The 21913-nt window shown below is 37.5% G+C and overlaps 1 protein-coding gene across 1 annotated transcript in view; it reads left to right on the top strand.

The window, feature by feature from the left end:
* The window catches only part of GABBR2 (gamma-aminobutyric acid type B receptor subunit 2), a 509415-nt gene extending 493286 nt beyond the window's left edge, over positions 1–16129 (top strand). Inside the window, exons 16-19 of the mRNA XM_018565262.1 lie at positions 30–212; positions 9163–9292; positions 14299–14416; positions 15634–16129. Coding sequence (XP_018420764.1) covers positions 30–212; positions 9163–9292; positions 14299–14416; positions 15634–15799 — 597 coding nt within the window. The 3' untranslated portion in view covers positions 15800–16129. The remainder of the gene's footprint in view (positions 1–29; positions 213–9162; positions 9293–14298; positions 14417–15633) is intronic.
* The last annotated feature ends 5784 nt before the right edge of the window (positions 16130–21913 follow it).

Raw genomic sequence — 21913 nt, 5'->3', positions numbered from 1 at the left:
TGTTTTAAATTATTGTTCAATTTTCATAGTTACTTACCTTACGGGCAAATCCTGATGTAGCCACCCAGAACAGGAGGTTTCAGTTCACGCACATTCAAAAAAAAGAAGATTCAAAGACATCAACATCAGTCACCAGCGTAAATCAAGCCAGTACTTCCCGACTAGAAGGACTGCAATCAGAAAATCATCGTTTACGGATGAAAATCACAGAGGTATTATCTACTCACTATTTAGGCAGCTGGTATTTTTGATGTTTAATTCTTTATGTTCCTTATCAGTAGATCTTCAGCCTGCTGAGAGCACCAGCCTGCTATCGTTCTATGTCTTAAATTAAAAATCTTATAATCTCATACTTACAGTGAATGAGATTGTAGCCAATCACCTTTCATCTGGTAACTGCTGTCATTAGACAGTGACCACCTGCATCTATAACAACTGCTATACCACTATGTAATAGGTTTATAAAAATAAAAAACCTTGTAAAAAGCATCTGAACAGGCAAAACAAAGTTATTTCTGTTGGGGAAAAAGGTGGTAATATTGCAAGTAAACCCTCAGACAAATAGAGCTTTCTTTTGGTGGTATTTATTCACCACTGGGGTTTTTATTTTTTACTATAGTAAGGAAAAATTCCCAAAAATAAAAAAAAACAAAAACTGTTTCCCCATATTAAATTATAAAACATTTATTATTACCCAATTTTTTGGTAAAATATAAAAGACGGGGTCACGTCGGGTAAAAAGACACCAAACATGTCAAGCCTTAAAATTGCGCCTGCAAAACCTCAAAAAACGACAATACCCAAAATTGCCCAAAGGCAACGCTTTAAAAGCTTTAACCGCTCATCAGTTTAGTGTTATCAGTGATTGATGGCCCTAAAATTATTGCTCTCACTCCAACATTCGTGGCGATATGTAACATGTGTAGCGCAATTGTCGTTTTCTGACGTGTATTTACGTATCTGACGCGTATTTATGTCTATATGTGCGTAAACATGGGGGTGGGGACTTAAAAATGTTGGGGGTTTTTGTTTTACTTGTTTTATATGCGACTTTTATTTATTTTTTTACTTTTTTTTTGTTTTGTTACACTTAATGTTATTGCTATCACAAATCCCCCTATATAATAGCAAAGGCACACTGACAGGTCCTCTTTATGGAGACATTAGGGGTCCCTAAGACCCCTGTCACCTGGGGACCCCCAAAGAAACTGATGAAGCAGAGATTTGCTTCATCTGCTTCTTCTCTCTGGCTATAGCAGCCAGAGGACTGACAGGTGAATGCTGCTATAGCAGTCAGAGGACTACTGAGCCGCCGATCGCTTGTATGTGAAACAGCCGCTAACTGCTGTTTACAATGAACGGGTTTTTTCTGCCTAGGCACGAGCGAAACGGGCGGATGGCAAGCGGATAATGCAACATTTTGTGGAGAGGTACCGAGATTTTGAACAGCAGGCAGCTTTAGCCACTTTGGTTGTCGTACCCGTGTATGTTTTATGAACCAGAGCAATATTTACATTCTAGCTATGGCCCTATTGATTTGGCAATTACGTTTTCATTATATAGATTACAAATACATATAAAGTTGTTTTACTTTTAGGCTATAAAAATATTAGCCGGGTCCTGGTCTGTGTTGTACAGGTACTGTGTGAGGTACACCTGTGTGTTTCTGCAAACACTGTTCGAAAGCATTGTTTATACAGAAGCACTGTCATATCTCCTATAAAACAGATAGGGCCAACTGTCTAAATGACAGTCAGTCATGAAACCTCTGGCATACCTGCTGCATGGGACCCATAGACAGGCCTACCATACCTAATGAATAATCCCACACTAACAACACTTTTAATGTTATCATTATTTATTATTTTCTACTTTTGACAGCTTCTGCTGAGGAGCACCTAAAACCCTGGTCCATGGCAACAGCCATCTATCTGATGGAATTTGTATGTCTAAAGTCTTCTCTACCATTACTTTTAGGTTTTGCTAATAGCGAATTAGGAAAGGGCCAAATATCTTTATGACAATGGTGAACAACGCTTTTGTATCTCTCCAACCCTTTTATGTACACATAAACGCAATGGAGCTAATTAACCAAAGAATCTGAGACTGCTCGCTCAGCAAAATGAGTGTTCACTTAGCTTATTATATAGGATGAGGCTGTTTTTACTTTGAATATCCAATCGATTGCAATGGGAATGAAAAACAGGATTTCTGCTTGCTGGTGATTAGATTGTTGATTTTAATTTATTTAAAGAAAGCAAAACTTTGCTTTTCTGCAGCCTTTTCCTGGTTACAGATTTTTATACATGGTAATATAGCTAACTATGAGTGGCATTTATTCACATCTAAATATAGCTATATTACAGGGAATGATATGCTGTGCCTTTATGCTGACAGAGAGAAACAGTGGGGGTATCAGCAGGCACTTCCTTGATTGCATGAAGCCAGGATGCTGTTCCTAACATTACTCATAGCTCCATTGTTGACCGTATGATACAGCAGCATATAGGCTCTAATAGTATTTGGTAAAAGAAATGACCACAAAAAGAAAATAAATACCTACATGCATGTATAATTGTAAAAAGGTTTCATTTGGGTTTTTTTTGGTTTTTTGTTTAATCAAACATGTATTTGATTAAATGGGTCTCATTAATCAGAGTCTAAAATATCTTGCTGTTTGATGAATGTGCACTATAGGCTACCATAACATCCAGCTTTCTTTAACTCGCTTGGGGAAAACATGAGCCATTGATGAATTTGTTCTTCAGAGAATTTACAATGCGTAAACACATTTTAACAAAGCTTGGGAATTAATGTTACCATCATAGTCAGCCTCCTTTAATTAGAAATGTTACACTCAATCTGTGGAGTCTAAATAACGAGAAGAAACAACAATGTCTGTAATGTATTTCACCCAGAATCAGTAGCACATGCTTTGTAAAAAAATAAATAAGACATCAGGATTGAGTGTTTTCCCTTTTAGGTATTAAGCTGAGGCTCAGAAAATGATAAGCTAGATATGAACTAATGTGGTCCACATCTTATTCAGCAGATATGAGAAAGATCCATTTATCACAGTAGAGGCGTTTTCCCAGTGACAGTTTAGTTGGTAGGTAAAATTTGTAGGTAAAAATAGGTAACTGTGAGTATAAAGATGGTTAGGGGACGAGAAGGGATCAAATTATTTCAGTGTTGACAAGTACGTATAAGCGAACCAGGCAACAAGAAGGAAGTTCACTGTCAACTAAGCCACTCTGCATGAGGCCAATGTTGGTGAATAAGTCATGACATTTGTCGCCATGACGCCACAATTTGTGCCATGTTCTTTCCACATGTATATATTTTTTGCAACAGCCTTCGGCAGTGGGCGTAACTAGAACCTTCAGGGCCCCGTGCAAGAAACCGGCATGGCACCACATGGTTAACAGGAAGGATGCCGAGGTCCCCAGCAAGCGCGGGACCTCGGGCAGCCGCTTGTTTAAAATTTTAGTGCGGTGTTCTGTCGAGAACGCTGACCCAGTATCTGCGCTTATGTACAGACGGGATTACCGAGGAAACCAGCATTTACAAAGTATTCGTTTGTAAATGTTAATTGTGACCGAAATGACGGGTGGAATATTATTAACAGTCACAATTAACGATTTAAACAAAATACTTTGTGAATAAATGCCTGTTTTCTCGATAATACTGGTCTGTGCGCAAGCACAGATGCTGAGGTCGGCAAATTCGACTACATCGGCATCTCGACAGAACACCGGTATCTGCATTTAGTATCGGGGCATTTTCACGAGTATGAGTACTCATGAAAATGCCAAGTATTGGCACTGGTGTATTCCTAATTAAAAAATATAATGCATTGCTGGGACTTGTAGTACTACATAGTTGGAGCTATTCTGCATTGCTGTATAATCATTATACAGCAATGCCGAACACCACCAGCTATGCAGGACTACAAGTCCCAGCAATGCATTATAATAAAACTGAGCACTATATCACCAGCATACACACACACACACACTTTCCCCCCTTCCCACTCCAGACTTACCTTCCTTCTCCAGCAGGGCCCTGTTCCTCGTCTCCCCGGTCAGGGGGCGGGGCTAAGAGGGTCAGGTCCTCACACAGCAGAAATGAATGTGCTGCCCGGCGGTGCCTGCAGCATATTCTGCTGGTGACAGCCTCTCCCAACCATGACGCACAGCTGCCCATACATGCTGTGGGCGGCAGGCCGAAAGCCTGCTTTTGACAGCTGGGCGGAGCCAGCCGTGATCTTACGGATGGCTCCGGCCACTTGAGGTTCGGCTCAGCCGATCCAGATGTCGAACTCCTTCTGCAGAACCCGACCCGAAGCCACGTGAAGCAAACCGATGTGCGGCCGAAATCAGCCGTACCAGCCTGAAGTGACTAGCCGAACAGTGTTCGGCTCACTTTACTTCAGGTCAGTCATTCACTCGGCTGACTACGGCAGCTTAGTGAATAGACCCCTTCGATTTTACTAAAAATACTTATTTTTATAATTTTTTTAAGAAATTGGGCTATGGGATGTGTGGCGTTTGATGCACCCAGAGGAACACCAATATACATGTTTTTCGAAGACACATAACACATTATCTAGGATAGATTTAGTTTTATGTTCGGTTGATGTAATGTCACTAATTAAATCGGTTGAGATACAACCTAGATCACTTTCAGATCACTCACCAATAATCACTATTATTGAAACTGGGGGACGTTTTTTTAAGTTACCTTAGAAATTAAATCCGGGATGGTTAACTATACTGCCAGCACAGGAGAAGTTGGAAAGTGAGATATCAATGTTTTTCAGCACAAATAATAATTCTGCGCCACAGGGGACCATATGGGATTCTTAAAAAGCATATATGAGGGGATATTTATGTCAGCAGATTAGTAGGACGAGGAGGCAATGGAATAGGGAGGAGGAAGAGGCACGTAAAGAAGTGATTCGTTTGGAAACACAGTTTGTGTTAAATCCTAATGAAAAGGCTTGTGATGACTGGACTGTAGCACATGAATAATTGAGGAATATTGAAAGTAAGAAAGCTAAAAATAAACTATTTTTTGGTAATCAGAAGTAATGGGAAGAGGGAGAAAGTTCTGGAAGACTGTTGGCGCAACTGGCTAAGGCGCAAGAGCAAGCTCCATTTGTAAATGTGTTGAAGAATGTGGATGGCCAGTTGTGCGGAGAGTCTGACAGAATTCCTTCAATCTTTAAACAGTACTACGAAGGGGTTTATACTACTAGAGCAACTTATAGTAGTGAAGATCTGGCGAGCTATATAGGTAATATCCCATTTACCACGCTATCGCAGGGTGACAAGGAGAGCTTGGAAACCACTCTTACTATTCAGGAATTAGAGGTAGCGGTGGCTAGTTTTCCAAAGGGGAAAGCTCCGGGTTTGGATGGGTTGCCAATGGAGATATACAGTATAAGAAATATGCCTCCACTTTGCTTCCTGTGCTATTACAAACTTTTGATGAAGCCTTGGAAGTAGGAAAATTACCTGAGTCAATGTATATGGCTGCAATTATAGTTTTACAAAAGAAGGGGAAGGATGTGTTACTGCCGGAGTCATATAGGCCTATATCTTTGTTGGGAGCCAATGTTAAGATTTTGGCAAAAGTGTTGGCGAATAGGCTATCCAAGGTTATTCAGAAGATAATAAACCCGGATCAGAGTGGATTTATGTCTAATAAGTCAATGACAGATAATGTGCAAAGGGCATATGTGAATATGCAAGTTCCGCCCGAGATAATTGGGAATAGAGCTTTATTATCCCTGGACATTGCTAATGCTTTTGATAGTGTTGAATGGGATTATTTATGGGCAATTTTAAGAGCATTTGGTTTTGGTCCCCAGTATATTTTATATATTAAATTATTATACGCCAATCCTTCAGCAAGAAGGCCCTATCCTCAGCTTTTAAACTGACGAGGGGAACTAGACAGGTGTACCCCTTGTCTCCCCTTTTATTTGCATTGTCGATAGAACCGTTAGCTAACTTAATAAGAAATTCAGATAAGATAGTGGAATTTAGGCGGGGTAAAGCAGAGGATAAGATACTACTATATGCTGATACTAACCACTCTCTACTAGAAGTGATGTCTTTACTTCAGGATTTTGGTAGGTTCTCAGGGCTGTGCGTGAACTGGGAAAAATCAATGTTACTTCCGATCGATCCTCTTCCTTGTCCACTGCCGATGCAAATTCAGCATATACAAATAGTTGATTCACTTTTTTATTTAGGAGTCAGGATTAGAGTAAATGTTGAGGCATATTTAGAAGATAATTTAATATCAATTTTGCAGAAATTTCAGAAACAATGTAATGTATGGTGCAAACTTCCCCTTTTGCCAGTTGGTAGATTAAATCTCATTAAAATGATTTGGATGCCTCAGCTCTCCTATATACTGTATAAGTCTCCAAGTTGGATTTCTCAAACTATATTTAGGAGGATAAATACAGTATTTAGGGAGTTGATATGGAAGAAGAAACAAGCATCTTTTTATTATTATTTTTCAATGTAAGCCCTGACAATGAATAAAAATACAAAAAATGTTTAATCAGTCTTAACAAACTGCTAACACGGCGAGTTTCAGTATACAGACACCTTTTGCAATATGCAACAGTGTGACCCATTAGCCAAGGATGCAGACGTTTTATTCTGTCAGCTCTAAGCAAATACATTTGCTAGCATTATCCAAATTTGCAAAGTTAATTCAGGATTCAATTATGACTCACAGAGTGATTGATTTTTTTAGTCCTCATTCTTGCAAACCCAATTATTTTGAGTCAGCGTTTCAGTTTTGAGTAGTTTTAACAATAACGTGTTCTTTATAAAACATGCTCAGTTGATCCAGCTGGCATGTTAGCTGTGAGGTAATCAAGCAGAACTTGGTTTGATAGAAACCACTGATGACACCTTTTACAGTAACTTAAAGAATGCAGTGTCATGCATTATTGAACACGCATACCTTTCAGCAAGGGAAATCAAAGTCCTATTTTAACATTGCAGAAGGCTCTAGCATAACAAAAGACTTTCACTCTCTACCTACAGAATTACGTTTTTTGACAAGTTATTCTAATACTTTGAATTCATTTATTGAATACATATTTATAGAAACACTGATGCATAGTTAAGTTACCAATTTAAGAAATTTTGTCATTAGACTAATATAGATGATTAAACATAGCAAACAAATGATAAGCCACTCCATATTGCATCACCATATTTTTAAATCACTTGTCATTTTTTTCCAAATACTAAAATGGACAATGAATGCTGAAATTCAGAATTAGTACTTGCCTAATCCTTTTAACAATTACTGTATCATCTTTCTCAATGCTGCCAGCTGAGGCACCAGCATTAGATGTAGAAATGGCAGGTACATTATTAGCTTTTGAAATGGCATGCAGTCTTTTGTATTTCTTCCAAAGGGACACCTGCTCCACAAAAGGCATTCCGGCCATCTATTTATTCTCAACCCCCCTGCAGTTACTTCCTTTCTGACCATGCATTCTGAGACTTGGCTTACTCTGAAGTTTATGAAAAAACAAAAAGGAAAAGCATGAGTACTAGTCCATTATCCTTAGAGATCAGAACACTTATAAATAAATTGTTAAATCAAAAGAGGAAAGTGTCTTTTCGGTATCCAGCGTCATAATAAAACCCATCAGCATTGTAATGCCATGATGTATACAGTAAGACTACTCCAATGTGGTATTGTGAATAAAGTCCATTGCTGCTGCTCAAAGATCAGTGAACACATTGGAGATGAGAGAAATCTAGATGATAAACTGTGATGTGATAGTGTTATTGTAATTCTAAGCACAGTCGATGCAGTACAATACTAATGCTTCCCTCTGTAACCCTGCATTCTGCCATTCTTCATATAGGTAGTGTATTTGCAGCAACAGATTGTCTGGAGACTTAAGTAGGGTATACATGGTTTAAATTTTGTATGAAAGTAGTCGTTTTTGGACCGTTCGATATCAATTAATATGGTGCAATCCACAGACGAAAACTACAATGTTCCTGAAACTTTTTGAGGGTAGATGTTGGAAAATTTTTCTCGATCAAATGAATTCCTAATGGTCAATGTGGTTTTTATTTGGAAACTCCATTCATTCCAAAATAGATTTAATAAAATGAAAAATTAGATTAAATTTCAAAGGACAATTAAGAGACACAAGGATAATCAACCCTAACAGATTTAAAAGCTCTAAAGTCTGGTTTGACTTCTTATTCTGCATGCAATAAATAAACAAAGCAGGTCATTGGCTAGTTTATTGTAAAAAGTCATGGACAAGGCTGATTTGTTATGTCCTGCCCATAAAAATATCTGCTGTTAAATTCACTTCATCTATCAAAGTCTAAAGGATCAAAGCTGCAGTATTTACAAACTGAGTTAAAGGGTATATCAGGGCAAAAAAACAAACACATATTGAGTACAGCCCTGCAATACATACATACAGTATGTGATCCTGCCAAAAATCGAATGTGTTCCTAATTTCCTTCTGTGAGCTGACAACAAAGCAACTGTTGCACTAAAATCCCAAGCAGCATTGGTTTAAAGTTGTGCATTGCGTTGCCTAACGTTACTCCAAAAAAACACTTTTTTTGTCAAATGTTTTATTGAAGCAAAAAAGACTTGGAATATTGCCATGTAACATAAGTTATTATGGTTACATAAGACATGTAACCATAATAACAAGTACAAGAAGAAAATATTAAGAAGTAAACAGAACAATTATGGAAGGACTATAAGGAACATAACAGAGTTCCAGTAATAGCAGACAAAATATTATATTATTTATTTGTTTTTACAAAATTACAAAGCCCATATAAGAAAGTGATGGCTGCCAGATTTGTTACAAATGGTCTAATTGTTCTAACTACATTGATTTTGTTGTAGAACATTATATTAATTTTTTTCATAACTATATGGGCATTTGTATCTCCAGGTGCTTTCATTTTGTGCCACCAACATTGCAACAATCATGGGCATCTTTACAGAACTCTTCGGTGAAGTTTTGTAGTTAAAAACCTACTTAGAATTTGTTATAATATTCAACGTGCTGAATGTTTATATATTATATATATATATTTATTAAAGGGAAAAGAATATTATCCTCTTATTTTTCAGCTGGACAAAGACCTTGAGGAAGTTACAATGCAACTTCAAGATACACCTGAGAAAACAACTTATATTAAGCAGAACCACTACCAGGATCTGAATGATATTCTCAGTATAAGAAACTTTACAGACAGCAAAGGTAAGATACACTGAAGTGTTTACTACTGTTTGCTGATCCTAAGACAGTATACATCTAGGAAGACCAACTCTTGACAGAAGTTGACAACACTTTGTATAATAATTATGAGTATTTTACTATAATGTTGCCTAACCTATAGTGGTTGGAGCAAAGTAGAAAGCTTACTACAAGTATCCCAAGAAGGATGCAAAACCAATTGGATCAGCAAAAACACAGGCTTGTACCCTTCTGATTCTCCTAAATATATTTCATTCCACTCTGGCACTCCTTCCAACTGATGACACAGTTTACCATTGCCTAGAAATAGCCCTGGGTCTACCTTCTTATGTCTATTTTCTATTTTTTTTTATAAGCTTACCAGTGGTCTATACATCCACAAGGAAAAATGTCTGGTGACTATGTTCATATGGATAACATATCTATGGTCAAACAGAGATAATCTCCAATATTGTCTTCCCATGTGTTTGGAATTTCTAGGTAGTAGACTCCTGAATAAAATATCTCAATTAAATAAAATAGTATATTTAATTGCAGACAGAGCACTGGTAAGGGAAACCAAAGGCAATAGTTTGACAACATTAAGAATTTTTCAAATAATAGAGAAAGTACTGCCAAATGGTATTTTTCCTGAGGGGTTTTAGTGCACTGTCACCACAGCTAAACACTTTAAAAATAACATTTCCATTCTGTATAACATATTCAAATTATCTCCTGCCAGACAAATCCACGTACACGGAGAGGTTTGTTACACACCAGTGATTCTTGTAAAGTTATGTATATCAAATGCACAGTAGAGAACAACATCACTAAATCATTTTTAGTTTCCACTATTAAATAAACCTTGTTAACTCTATAAGGTGCAAAGGCAAATGGTATCCACCCAAGCATGCCAAGCTGGTCACACACACACACAGCAGATTTTGGCAGGTTCCCATGAACCGGCCAAATATGGAGTAGTGGGTGATTCTGTTGGATCTCCCTGAAGGATTCAATAGGATGCAGGCACTGTGTGGGTATTCAGCAGTTCTGGAGAAGCTGAATACCACAGCTGGTATTGGGAAATTCATCCTTCCATGTGTCTTTTCTACTGCACCATTTCTAGGAATGGTAATCTTTGTTGTACCAAGTGCCATGAGGGTAGTAAATGCTGGAAAGCATGCAGCACCTGAGTTGTTTTAACTTTTTCTCAGCTTCAATAGCAGGGAAGCCATTGAGGGCTAAGCACACTCTGAATGCTATATGCAACAATCGAGATAGCACAGATTGATGCAGTTCCCAGCAATCAAACATCCTCTTTTTTATCATAGAACATTGCAGAAAATACATGCCAAGTGAACTCTTTTCATGCACATGTGAATGATCCCTAAGATTAATGTGCATTAGGGATGAGATTCAGGTTCAGGTGGACCCGGGTTTGAGCTTAACTCAACTCGTTCACCATTCACAGACTTACTGAACTTTTGCAGCTGTCTGTGGCCATTTGCCCACCCAAACTGATGTTGTGTTTACATTAATTCAGTGGCGGGAATCTTTTATTTAGCAGCTGCAGTGCTGTGGGTAAACATTGGAGGGCATCAGGTCATCATGATTGGTGAGAATTTACATTGCTGTATGCCATGATTGGCGTTGGCTTTACATTAGGACACTAGTGACATTTATTGAATTTTTCGGCATTGTAATTAAACGGATTTTTCTAAAGTGTCGGTGTGTTTATTTACATTTTACTCTTTCTGGGAATTAGTAAAAACGGTGTACTAATGTACCCCTGTGCTCATTCCGCTGTAGGGGGAGGAATATCTGGGGGCCACCATAAAGGGGGGCTGCGTACTTACTGCCCTCCAATTCCTGCCCACCCAGGCTAAAGCCTCAATACGGATAAGGGTCTGGGTGTTTTTTTTCTGTTAAATGTCTGTCACTTGTAAAATATACTATTGTACTATTTCCATGCATGTTATCTAGAGGATTTGTGTATTTTCAACATTTCCCTTAAAGCCACATGCCCTGCTCAATGGTATTTAAAAACAAAAAGTTTTTTGTCTCCTGTGTGCAGTGCATAGTTACCATTGCCCTTTATTCCACAATAACTTGCCTGTTACCTCTGACTCCAGAAAAAATAGCTGGGGTTCTCAGCTAAGTTTGGGGTTTGTGGACTTTGCACTGAGTTTGCCGCATCAAGCTTAATCCAAACTTGGCCAGGTGCGCTCATCCCTAATGTTCATGCAAGCTCCCTTCATTTTTACCTTATTTCAGAATACTGTATTTGGTGTACAGCATTTAGTATATGCACATGAAAACCCATAGACATACATAGAACCATTTATTTCCTCCATTTCTTGTTTTTAAAGACAAAAAAAGGAAATATTGAAATGTAAGTAAAATGACTAGTCAACAATGGTTTTAATGGTCCTCTTGTAATCATCTAGAGACAAAGCATATGTACTGGAAAATACCCAGACTCAAAAGATAGAGGAATTCCATTACATAAATAGCATAATAGAAGATCAGTTAATTGTTTGGAATCCAGTTCTTATATGAAATCCTGATTCTCTTAGGATCAGTCCTGATTAAATCTAACTGACATATGCTTGGTAAATCTGGTCAAACCCAATAGTAAACATGTTTAGCTTCAAGGAAGAGTGGAATAGGCTTATATTTTCATAGTGACAGCTGGAATCTAATTGGTTGCAATGCTCAGTTTTTCTATCTTTTAGCGGTTATAATACTAAATTGTTTAAACAGGCGGTGCAATGAGCAGTGGTGATGACCAAAGTGCAATGATACATTGTGATGACAAAATTTCTTTATCCTTCAACTACAGTAAAATGCCACACTTTTTTTTCTGTTACTGTGTGTCATTCATCATCACTACTGCACTGCCTACCTGAACAAGACAAACCTATATTACCATACCTATCAAAATGAAAAACCAGTACAGTTTGATTTGCCTATTGCTTACACTGCAACTGGTTTACCTAACTGCCACCCTCCTCATCTGCTTATGTTTACCTTTCCTTTGCCACAGCTCTCCTCCCCGAAGGGAACAGAGAGAACAAGCATTGTGTAAGCTCCAGAACACTCTGGTTGGTGCTTACACAGGGCTGAGGACTCCCTCCTCTCACCTGTAAGACAAGACAGACGTCTGACAATCAGTCACTTAGGCACCCAATCCTGGAAGGAATTAAAGTTAGTCATATGCTCTCCATGCTCAGAAGTACTGGATGTATGCAGCTGGTGTGGTGGCAGTTATGCGAGTCTGTTGCTTTAGCCAACACTTCCCTTCCCAATAACATACCACGCTGATGACATGTAAGAACCTTTAAATTTCAATTATGGACTAGTTTCAAAATGTACTTGGAAGCCTACATGCAGACTTCAATAATTTACAGTGTATGTCCAGTAAACATTTTTTCTTTTGTTTGGATAGGGTGAGGAAGGTTTATTACTCATAAAGATAATGTTTTCTCCTATCCAGGGCTCATTTTGAGAGATTTAACTTTAGCTGACAACATTTTATTAACAGGAAGTGAGGGGAAATCTGCAACAGCAACACAGACATAAATAAAAATACTTTTTTTATTATTATTATTTAAATGGAGGGTTAGAACCCCTCTCAAATGTATTTTTTCAGGAATTAGTAGAAAGGGTACTGGATCTGGTAGATGTTTTCAGTCAGGTCTTCAGCAGTGTAGATTAAATGGTTCTCCTTAGTTCTCTCAGGAGTGGTGGCCGAAGGTCAGCTGTTTGCTTGAGTAGCAGCAGGGTGTGCAAGGAGGAGAGCATCAAAAAAGCAGAACATATATAGTCTAGTTTCAGTTTTTTCAAACTCTTCTGTCATAGAAAGTCAAAGCAGTTTGGGGTTTAAACGGTTTCCTTTCATCAGGGAAGGCAGTCATACAGCAATCATACTAATTACCTTTCAGAATCCCTGATCCAGTACACTGTTAAACAATATCAAGCCCTGATGAAGGGGAACCCTTTAAACTCCTGAAACATGTTGGAATTTTATGACATAGGAGTCTGAATAAAACTAAATATAGGCTTAATATGTTCTGCTTTGGCGGTTCCCAACTTGCACACACACATTTGTATTTTTATCTGTGATTCTGTTTCAGATTTACTTTCACTTCCTGTCTGATTAAGCCATTGTCAGTAGCAGAACAGAAAGTTAAGGTAAATCTCTATAATAGAGCCCTGAATAGCATCACATACCTGACAGGAATTCTGATATTTACCTACTCTATGTAACACAAAAAAAACATTTTTTTTGGCTTGACATGCACTTTAAGCCTGTATTTACTCTATGTTACAGGTCAATGCATGTTTATGTGGAATAGAACAGTATAAGTAAAGTAACACAATGTAGAAATATAAGCATGCAAATCTACAAGAATATGCTTTGTGATATAAAATGCTTAATATTCATTAACACATATTAGTAACTTTGAGATAAGTTTGAACTTAGCAACTGTGGTAACAATACATTTACATTTAACCACCTGATTGTTAACCCTTATCTAACAGATTAGTTTTCACAATGCATCTATTTTTTTATAGGGGGCAAGGTTTCTTTATAATGGCATTGTCTTCAAAAATTAATATTCTCTTCATATTTTAAAACCAAAAGTAGTTTAAAACACTATAAAAAGTAAAAAAAAAAAGAGATTCTGAAATTTGCCCAACACCAGAAATTACTTTCCTGGTCCAAAGCCTAAAGTTAATCAAATAAAATAATATCTTTTGATGTCATTTGAAAAGAAGTAAAACAAATAAAACTAACTGCATGGAAAGCGGAGGAAAACATTATTTAGATATTATTAGGATTAATTATGTAGTAACTAGGGGATAAATATGAATATTTATTAAAACTGGAGAAAATTTTTTTTTTTATTCAGCCAACTACTTTGCTGCAATTTCTGTCATGATGAGATCACAGAAAAGGGAGTGGAAATATGCTATTTATATGTACTGTATAACCTAATATGTCTTTATTATATTTCTTTTTACAGATGGTGAAAAAGTTGTTTTAAAAAATCATCTTGATCAAAATAACCCTTCACAGTGGAACACTATAGAATCATCCAGAACTAATAAAGATTCCATAGAAGATATTAACTCACCAGAACAGTAAGTATTATGTCTAATATTTTTATGCTCCTTTTCACACGGTCGGTCTGATCGGGTCCGTCTGTCAGTTTTTCTGGCGGACCTGATCGGAGACCCAATGCTAGTCTATGGGCAACTGGTTTTAAACAGACATGCAACCGTTTACACCTGGCTACCCCCAACTCCAGCCACGTCTAGAAAAACAAATGGAACAGTTTTATTTTGCCGGACCTGATCATGCCAGATGAGGGGTAATATGATGTAAATGGGCAAAAAAAGTCAGTTTACATCCAACAAGAAAAAAAATCCTTCCTGATCCAACAAGGGGAAAAAAATCCTTCCTGATTTCCTAAGACAATTGGATATTCCCTAAATCAACAATCTCCGGTGTTATTACTTATAAAATGTTAATATGCTGTTATATTCTGTGCATTTAGAAATGCATCCACATTATTGTTTAACTGAGCTGGCTAGAAATAGTTCTTAAGGAAGCCTATTCCACTTTTTCCCAGCTCTTATTGTGAAGAAGATTTTCCATATGCAAAGGTTAAAACTCTTTTCATCCAGACTCAAAGAGTGCCCCCTTGTCCATTGCAATGACCTTAAATTGAATAACTTTGCACAAACGTTTACTATATGGATTGTTATGCATTTATACATAGTGACAATCTCCCCCTTAATTGCCTCCACTCATTGGAGAACAAATTCAGACAGGAGTCCTAATCCTTCCCTACTCTATCCAAAACTATAGATACACTTCAATGAACAGTACTCGTAATAGATTACAGTTATTTTACAGCTGTTACATTTGGGTACAGTTCTCATACTCACATGCATAAAAAAGACTAACATTTAGGTTTTGGTCACTCAGCTATCAATGAAATGCATCAAAAATGACCCTTTGTTATGTTTAGAATGCAAAGCACCCAGCCGTACCCACCGTATGTTGCAATTCTTCTTAAAGTGAACCGGATCTCAAAAGGTTTGAATTTTATAGGAGACATTTACACATATTGGCTGTGCCAAAGCACTACCCACATAACTTTATCTTTGGTGTTAAATTATTCCTAAAAAATAGCAGTGCACTTCCTTTTATGTGAGGGGGCCTCCACTTTTATGGAATACCACTATTATAGAAGACCACTTACACTCTCTGAGAAGAGCATAAATTGCATACAGATGTAATAATTGCAAAAGAACCATAAAACGTTTTAACCTTATATCTTATTCCTTCACAGTATACAGCGACGGCTATCATTACAACTACCCATCCTCCACCATGCCTACTTGCCATCAATAGGTGGTGTGGATGCAAGCTGTGCCAGTCCGTGTGTAAGCCCTAGTGCCAGCCCTCGGCACAGACATGTGCCGCCTTCCTTCCAAGTTATGGTCTCTGGCCTGTAGGAATGGATGAAACAGGCTTCCTAGACTACTCCTGTAATTTCTCCAGAGAGACTCAACTGCACATTCTGATATAGAACCTTTGCTACACATATAACATTTGCTCTTAATACTCGGAGACAGAGGAATTATATGGATCTAATCCTGGGAGGCCAATTTCAACCAGCGTGGGCTAGAAGAGAAAGCGTTAGAGAGATGCACAGAGTCATACCTGGAGCCTTATTTGTGGAGTTTTTGTTTCTTTACTCAGAGGACTCAGATAAAAGAAATTCTTCCCAAAACTCTATGATCAAAATAACAAGAGTACAGAGTTCTCAATCTTGCACAAAGGAGGAAAAAGATAAAAATAAAAAAAATTCAGAAAGGTAACTTTTTAAATCCAACTCACAATGCTACGAATATGGCTGCTATGAACTTTGGTTAGTACACTTTATATACATGTAAAAATGAAAAAAAAATACAAAAATAATAGTAATGAAAAAAGACAAAAAAAAAATGAAGACAGCACAGCTAGGAAATATTTGCAGAGAAACATACACGGGTTTGCACAAATCTGCTGAAATGCTGAATGCATTCCATTATAAGCCCTGCTTATGTTTCATGTTTCAGACAATACACAGTGGAAATCAAATTTGAGCGCATACTCACAAATGATCCCTCAGGTGACAGCGAGACATGCAGTATTACCAAGGTTTTGTCTCTGTAACTGAACTAAGCTGTTTTTACAATGGTATCCCATATTGATGGAAGCAGTATGGATTCAGTAGGAAACCAAGGTTTTACTGTACTGAGCCAGAACAATTTGCAGCACAGCACTTCAAAGAATTTGGGAACGGTCCAGTTCCTACGCTCGTCATTTGGGACTATGTTTTATCAAGGTTTCTGTATTTTTTTGTAATGCACAGAACTGAGTGACTTGCAGGCTTGAGACCTAGTAAATAGCTTATATGTCACAAGATGGATGGTTTGTCACAATTTGTGTTTGATTTGTTTCATACAGTGCCACAGAAAAAGTAGAATAAAACCAATGTTGCAGTGGATTCAGGTTTACACTGATGCCAGTCATTATTAACATCATCTGTTGCGCCTGGATGGTGTTAAAGTTTTCTTTATCCGTGAAGTCAGCCAATTCCCTAAGTATTTTGTGTCATTTTCAAAGAGCTATATGGAAATACACTCCATTTTCTGAAATACAAGTCTTGATCCATGTCTGGCAGAATTATAGTTAATTACAAATTTTTACTCATTATATGTATATATACGGGATCCAGTTCAATTGGATTAGACATCAAATTTATTGATAGGCATTGTGTAAAATATCTACAATATACCATATCCTCCTTGGATGTTAGTTTTCTTTATCAGTAAGTTTATATGAGGCATTGATGTCTAAAGTTAGTTTACATCTCATATTAATGAGATAAATACACAAGACTTTTTTTTAACATGATGGTAAATAGCACATATTATACTGCAGGGGTAGGCAACCTTGGCACTCCAGCTGTGCCAAAACTACAAATCCCAACATGCATCTGCCTCTGGGAGTTATGTCTGTGGCTGTCAGAGCCTTGCAATGCCTCATGGGACTTGTAGTTCCACAACAGCTGGAGTGTCAAGGTTGCCTACCCCTGTTATACTGTGATTCTTAGAGCTCCCACTTTCATGTATTTTTTTTTCTACATTGGTCCTATTTTGTACTACAGAAAATTAATCCATATCTTGATTAAATAATACATAGCATGTGTTGGATAGGCATTGCTGGTCTTTAAAAAAAAGTGGTATGGTTGGTCTAGTTTTTAGGCTCCTACTGATAGGAGGCTCTGCCCATATTGACCAGTTAATGTTAAAGGAGAACTATGGGGTTAGGGCTTTTCCCCATAGTTCTCCTAAGGATAACGGGAGGACACAAACTAGCGTCCTCTCGTCACCCTAAGCTCAGTATACCGTAAGCTACAGCTCGCGGTATACTGAGATGCCGCAGCCGGAACGGATCCCGACAATTCTGTCTGGATCCACCCAGCTGCGTGAGCGACAGCTGGCTCTGCCTATCGAGAGCCAGCTGTACCCGCCCCCTCCCCCTGTCCGTTCCACCAGTCAGCACTGGAGGATCGGACAGGGGAGGGAGGGAATCCCTGCAGGGCGCCGTGAATGACAGTCATGGCTCTCTGCACGGATAGATCAAGAAGTGAGCGAGCGACGGTATCTGTTCGCTCACTTTCCGATCTACTGAGCCGACCTGTGACAGTTTCATTGTCACAGGTCGGCTCAGATTATGAGGCTGAGTGAAAATCACTCGCCTCATAATTCTCCATTAATGCCCACAAAGATTATCCTGTTCACAGACTGCTTAGGCTAAAAAAAATGCACTTAGCATATTGAAGTTAAGGGTCTCAGTGAGACTGATGCACCCATCAGGGCGTGTGAAACGAAATGGGGGTAGGGGCAAGAGTGCTTCAGTCAGCAACACATATAAAAAAACAATGGATGACTCAACCACTGGACATCTACCTAAAGCCAAAGCTTAGCTTTTGGGTGAAACAAACTTTTAAGATCCAACATGTTTTTAGCCAGAAAATTTGATACTGAATATCCTTATAGGTTGCTACCTATGTCATACCTTGTTGTTCCTGTATATAGTGGTCTGCAATGACCTGGATAAATATTGGGTTTGAGGTATGAACCTTAGGAGAGACAACAAACTCCTCTTATACTCATTCACGCTGCTACTTACCATCTCTATGATAAACATGACATATGAATACACGATATGAAAATGCAAAAACATTTTTAAAAAGTTGGGAATGGTTGCCAGCGGCAGAAAGCCATTCTGCTGTTCTATGCTTGGATCTATGCGACATCCACAAAGCAGAGACCAAACCTTCAATTTTCTAATGCCTGTGGGACTCAATAATTCCTGTGCTATTTGCACCATGTTATTTAAAAAAATGTCTTCCTATAAAATATGTTTTAACACAGAACATTTTAGCCTTTTCAGAAGATACCCAAATACTCAAATACTCACCAGTGTTTTGTTACCCACATCACAATGATCAGATAATCTAATACAACAGAATTCACAAATACCAAAATGTAACTTTAATATCAGTGCTGAGAATTGTTTTAGATAGACATTCAGTAAATGGTTTAAGTGTCTTGATACTCATTTATATGTATTAACGGCCATTTAACTGTGTTCAGATCTGTAGTTTTACTTGTTTGATAAAAAAAAAGAAAAAAAATCTGGAGAATGGTGTTTTTTTTTTTTTACTCAAAAAAGAAATGATGCCATCTTATGTACAGTCTTGAAATAATTCACCAGTCCTTACAGCAATAATGATGAAAGCTCTAATATAACTGCGTATGTCCTATAAGTATGTACTATTGCAACTAGGATATCTTTTTGGAAGTGTCACCTACATCAAATGGGCGCCAAGCCGATGTCCAAACATTTATCAGTTAACCATATATTCATGGTGATTTTAATGAAACTGATACTTTAAAACTGTTGCAAATATAGTAAAGCATAGCATAATAGTAACATTTTAAAGAGGCGGTAAACATAAATTACAAAATGATTTATAAAATAGAGATTGTCCCTTTTTTTAAGGTACGTACAAGTTTTAGGAAATTATCAAAATAATACACATTAGAGACAAAGGTGGTTTTGTGGGAGAAATGTTTATATACAGTTCATAGCCAACTTCCTGTCCAATAATCCCATAGATAGTCTTCCAAATCTATAGGCCTCAAGGACCACCATGTTTTTCCGAATTCCCAACAGAGCTGAGTTAATTGGTCATGGCAATTAACATGCTTGCTAGTGTTTGCAAATGTGGGACTAGAGCTAAAAACCTCACCCTTAAGTGGGATGTGAGGACTAGTTTGGGAGACACCGCCTTAAAAGAATATGGTCACTGCGAAGACAAAAATAATGAATACTTTAGAACAATAAAGGCAATGTTACAATGTCAGGCAGTTACATTTTTACACATGTATACTTACTTGAAGTTTTGCGATATTTATAAAATCTTGAATACCTAATGATTTAAGAAACTTGTATTTTAGGCTTAATGGTCCTTTAAAAAGAGCATTCAGTGTACAAGATATACATGAATGCTGAAACATTTGTAACTTCGCAGCAAGCACATGTAACATAACTAATGCTCAAATTAGCAAGCCTCAGAAAATATTATTTATCTAAACTCTTTGCTGTTTGACTTCTGTTTAATTATGCCAACTATAGGCACACTAAAGAAGCAAATACTGGTGGTTTTTAACTTATTTTTATGGCTCTATTTTTGTCTCAATGAATGCATTCAGTTATTCAATGTGTTTTATTTGTTTCTTAATAAAACCATGGGACAAATAAATAGAGAGAGTAACAGGTGTGTGTGTGTGTGTGTGTGTGTGTGTGTGTGTGTGTGTGTGTATAGACTACAGTCACAAAGCTGATACTGATATCTGCTCTCTAATTTATCTTGTGTGTAAAAGACAAACAGAAAACAACAACTTGGCTTATAAATATCCATTCTGCCCATTCTTGAATGTACCAGGACCTGTCACTATGCTTCTTGAAACTCCGCTAACAGAGAGGGATGATGCAGATGTTGTCATTGACTTCCTTTCCTTCCCTAAATGAGCAAAGCTATATAGAAAATGTATATGTGGGATAAGGACCTTTTCACCCTAGGGTAGCCCCATCATGACTATATGCTTTCATCTAGATTGGGTGCAGATCTTACGTTTTAGGGTGGCTGCCTACAGAGGAACCAATCAGTCGGACAGCTTATAAAATAAGTTAGTTTCCTGCACCCTGCACAGCCTCTCTCTGCTAAAAATACTTGTAAATGCAGCTGAATCAAGCCAAACTTGTTTAGTTTAGCTCTCAGGCAGTCTAATGAGCGTGTGACCCAAGGGCGGTTAGATTTTCCCAGCACGATTACACAATCTCTACCATCTATGGAAAAAAAGGCATAACTATTCTTTAGCACTATAAATCAAAAAGTGGATCCTGCACATGTATAAAGGGCAAATATGGCTGCCCCCATGCACAGATGTATATTTATACATATAACATTTTTAAAATATTGCCACATGCTGAAAAGATATTTTTATATTAAGCAGATTACCTAAACATATACTGATGTATCCCTTTAACACATTTAAAAGATAACTGTACTATGAAACCAAGAATACCCTGCCATGACCACAAAATTATAATCAAAATATGTGACTTGTTGAGAGAGAGAAGGCTATAGGTGGCGCCCTCTAGAGGTGACATAAGAACATTTTCTCTCCTTATCTCATGGTCTCTTAGTTGTCTCCTGCTATGGATTCTGGTAAAGATTCAGGTCTTCTGTAGATCATGTCTTCTTAACATTCACACATCAAGAACTGCCATAGTTATAAGGAACTGCAGTTTCCCACTAAGTTATGGTAGGCAGGCTTTCCAATGCTGCCTTCAAGTATAAAGGAAAAAATCATGCTGTGGAAATGTTTTAAAAGATAGCATAAAATGCTTTTAATTTTCTATTTGTGTAAATAAACTTGGGATCTAAGTACATAGCAAAGACCAGGTTTTTTTTTTAGGTTCATGTTCTCTACCAGGTAATATGATCGGAAGACTTTGCTATTATTTTATATGGTATTTTATGAACAAAATAAAACATGCAATTTCCTTATTAAAACACAATAATGAAGAACAGTATGCCACTTTCTGTTAAACCTAATAGTTATGTTTCATTAAATTATTAAGCCTGTTTGAAATAAACTTGTAAGAATAAAAATATTTAAACTGTTAACTTGGGCTTCAAAACTTTATGCCATGGCTCTCTCATGAGTGATTGGAAACAAACATGGCGGCAGTGCAAATCCAGAAAATGTAAACTCTTCCTGCAAGCTTGATCCAGGTCAGTGTTTTAATAGGTAGTAAAGCCAGTATCAAGATGGCAAACCTGGAACTTGCACTTTAAAAGCCATGCCATTAATGATAGCTCTCTTCATATCCTTACAGGTTCTCACTAAGACCTCAAACCTCACAATACACTTTAAAGCATCTGCTTTCAGAATTATGCCTTTCATTGGCATTTCTCACCCATGTCTGCATTTAGCTCTAAA

Source organism: Nanorana parkeri, unplaced genomic scaffold (assembly GCF_000935625.1).
Source record: "Nanorana parkeri isolate BGI_ZX_2015 unplaced genomic scaffold, ASM93562v1 scaffold825, whole genome shotgun sequence".
Lineage (NCBI taxonomy): Eukaryota > Metazoa > Chordata > Amphibia > Anura > Dicroglossidae > Nanorana > Nanorana parkeri.
This window is presented reverse-complemented; position numbering and strand designations above follow the sequence as displayed.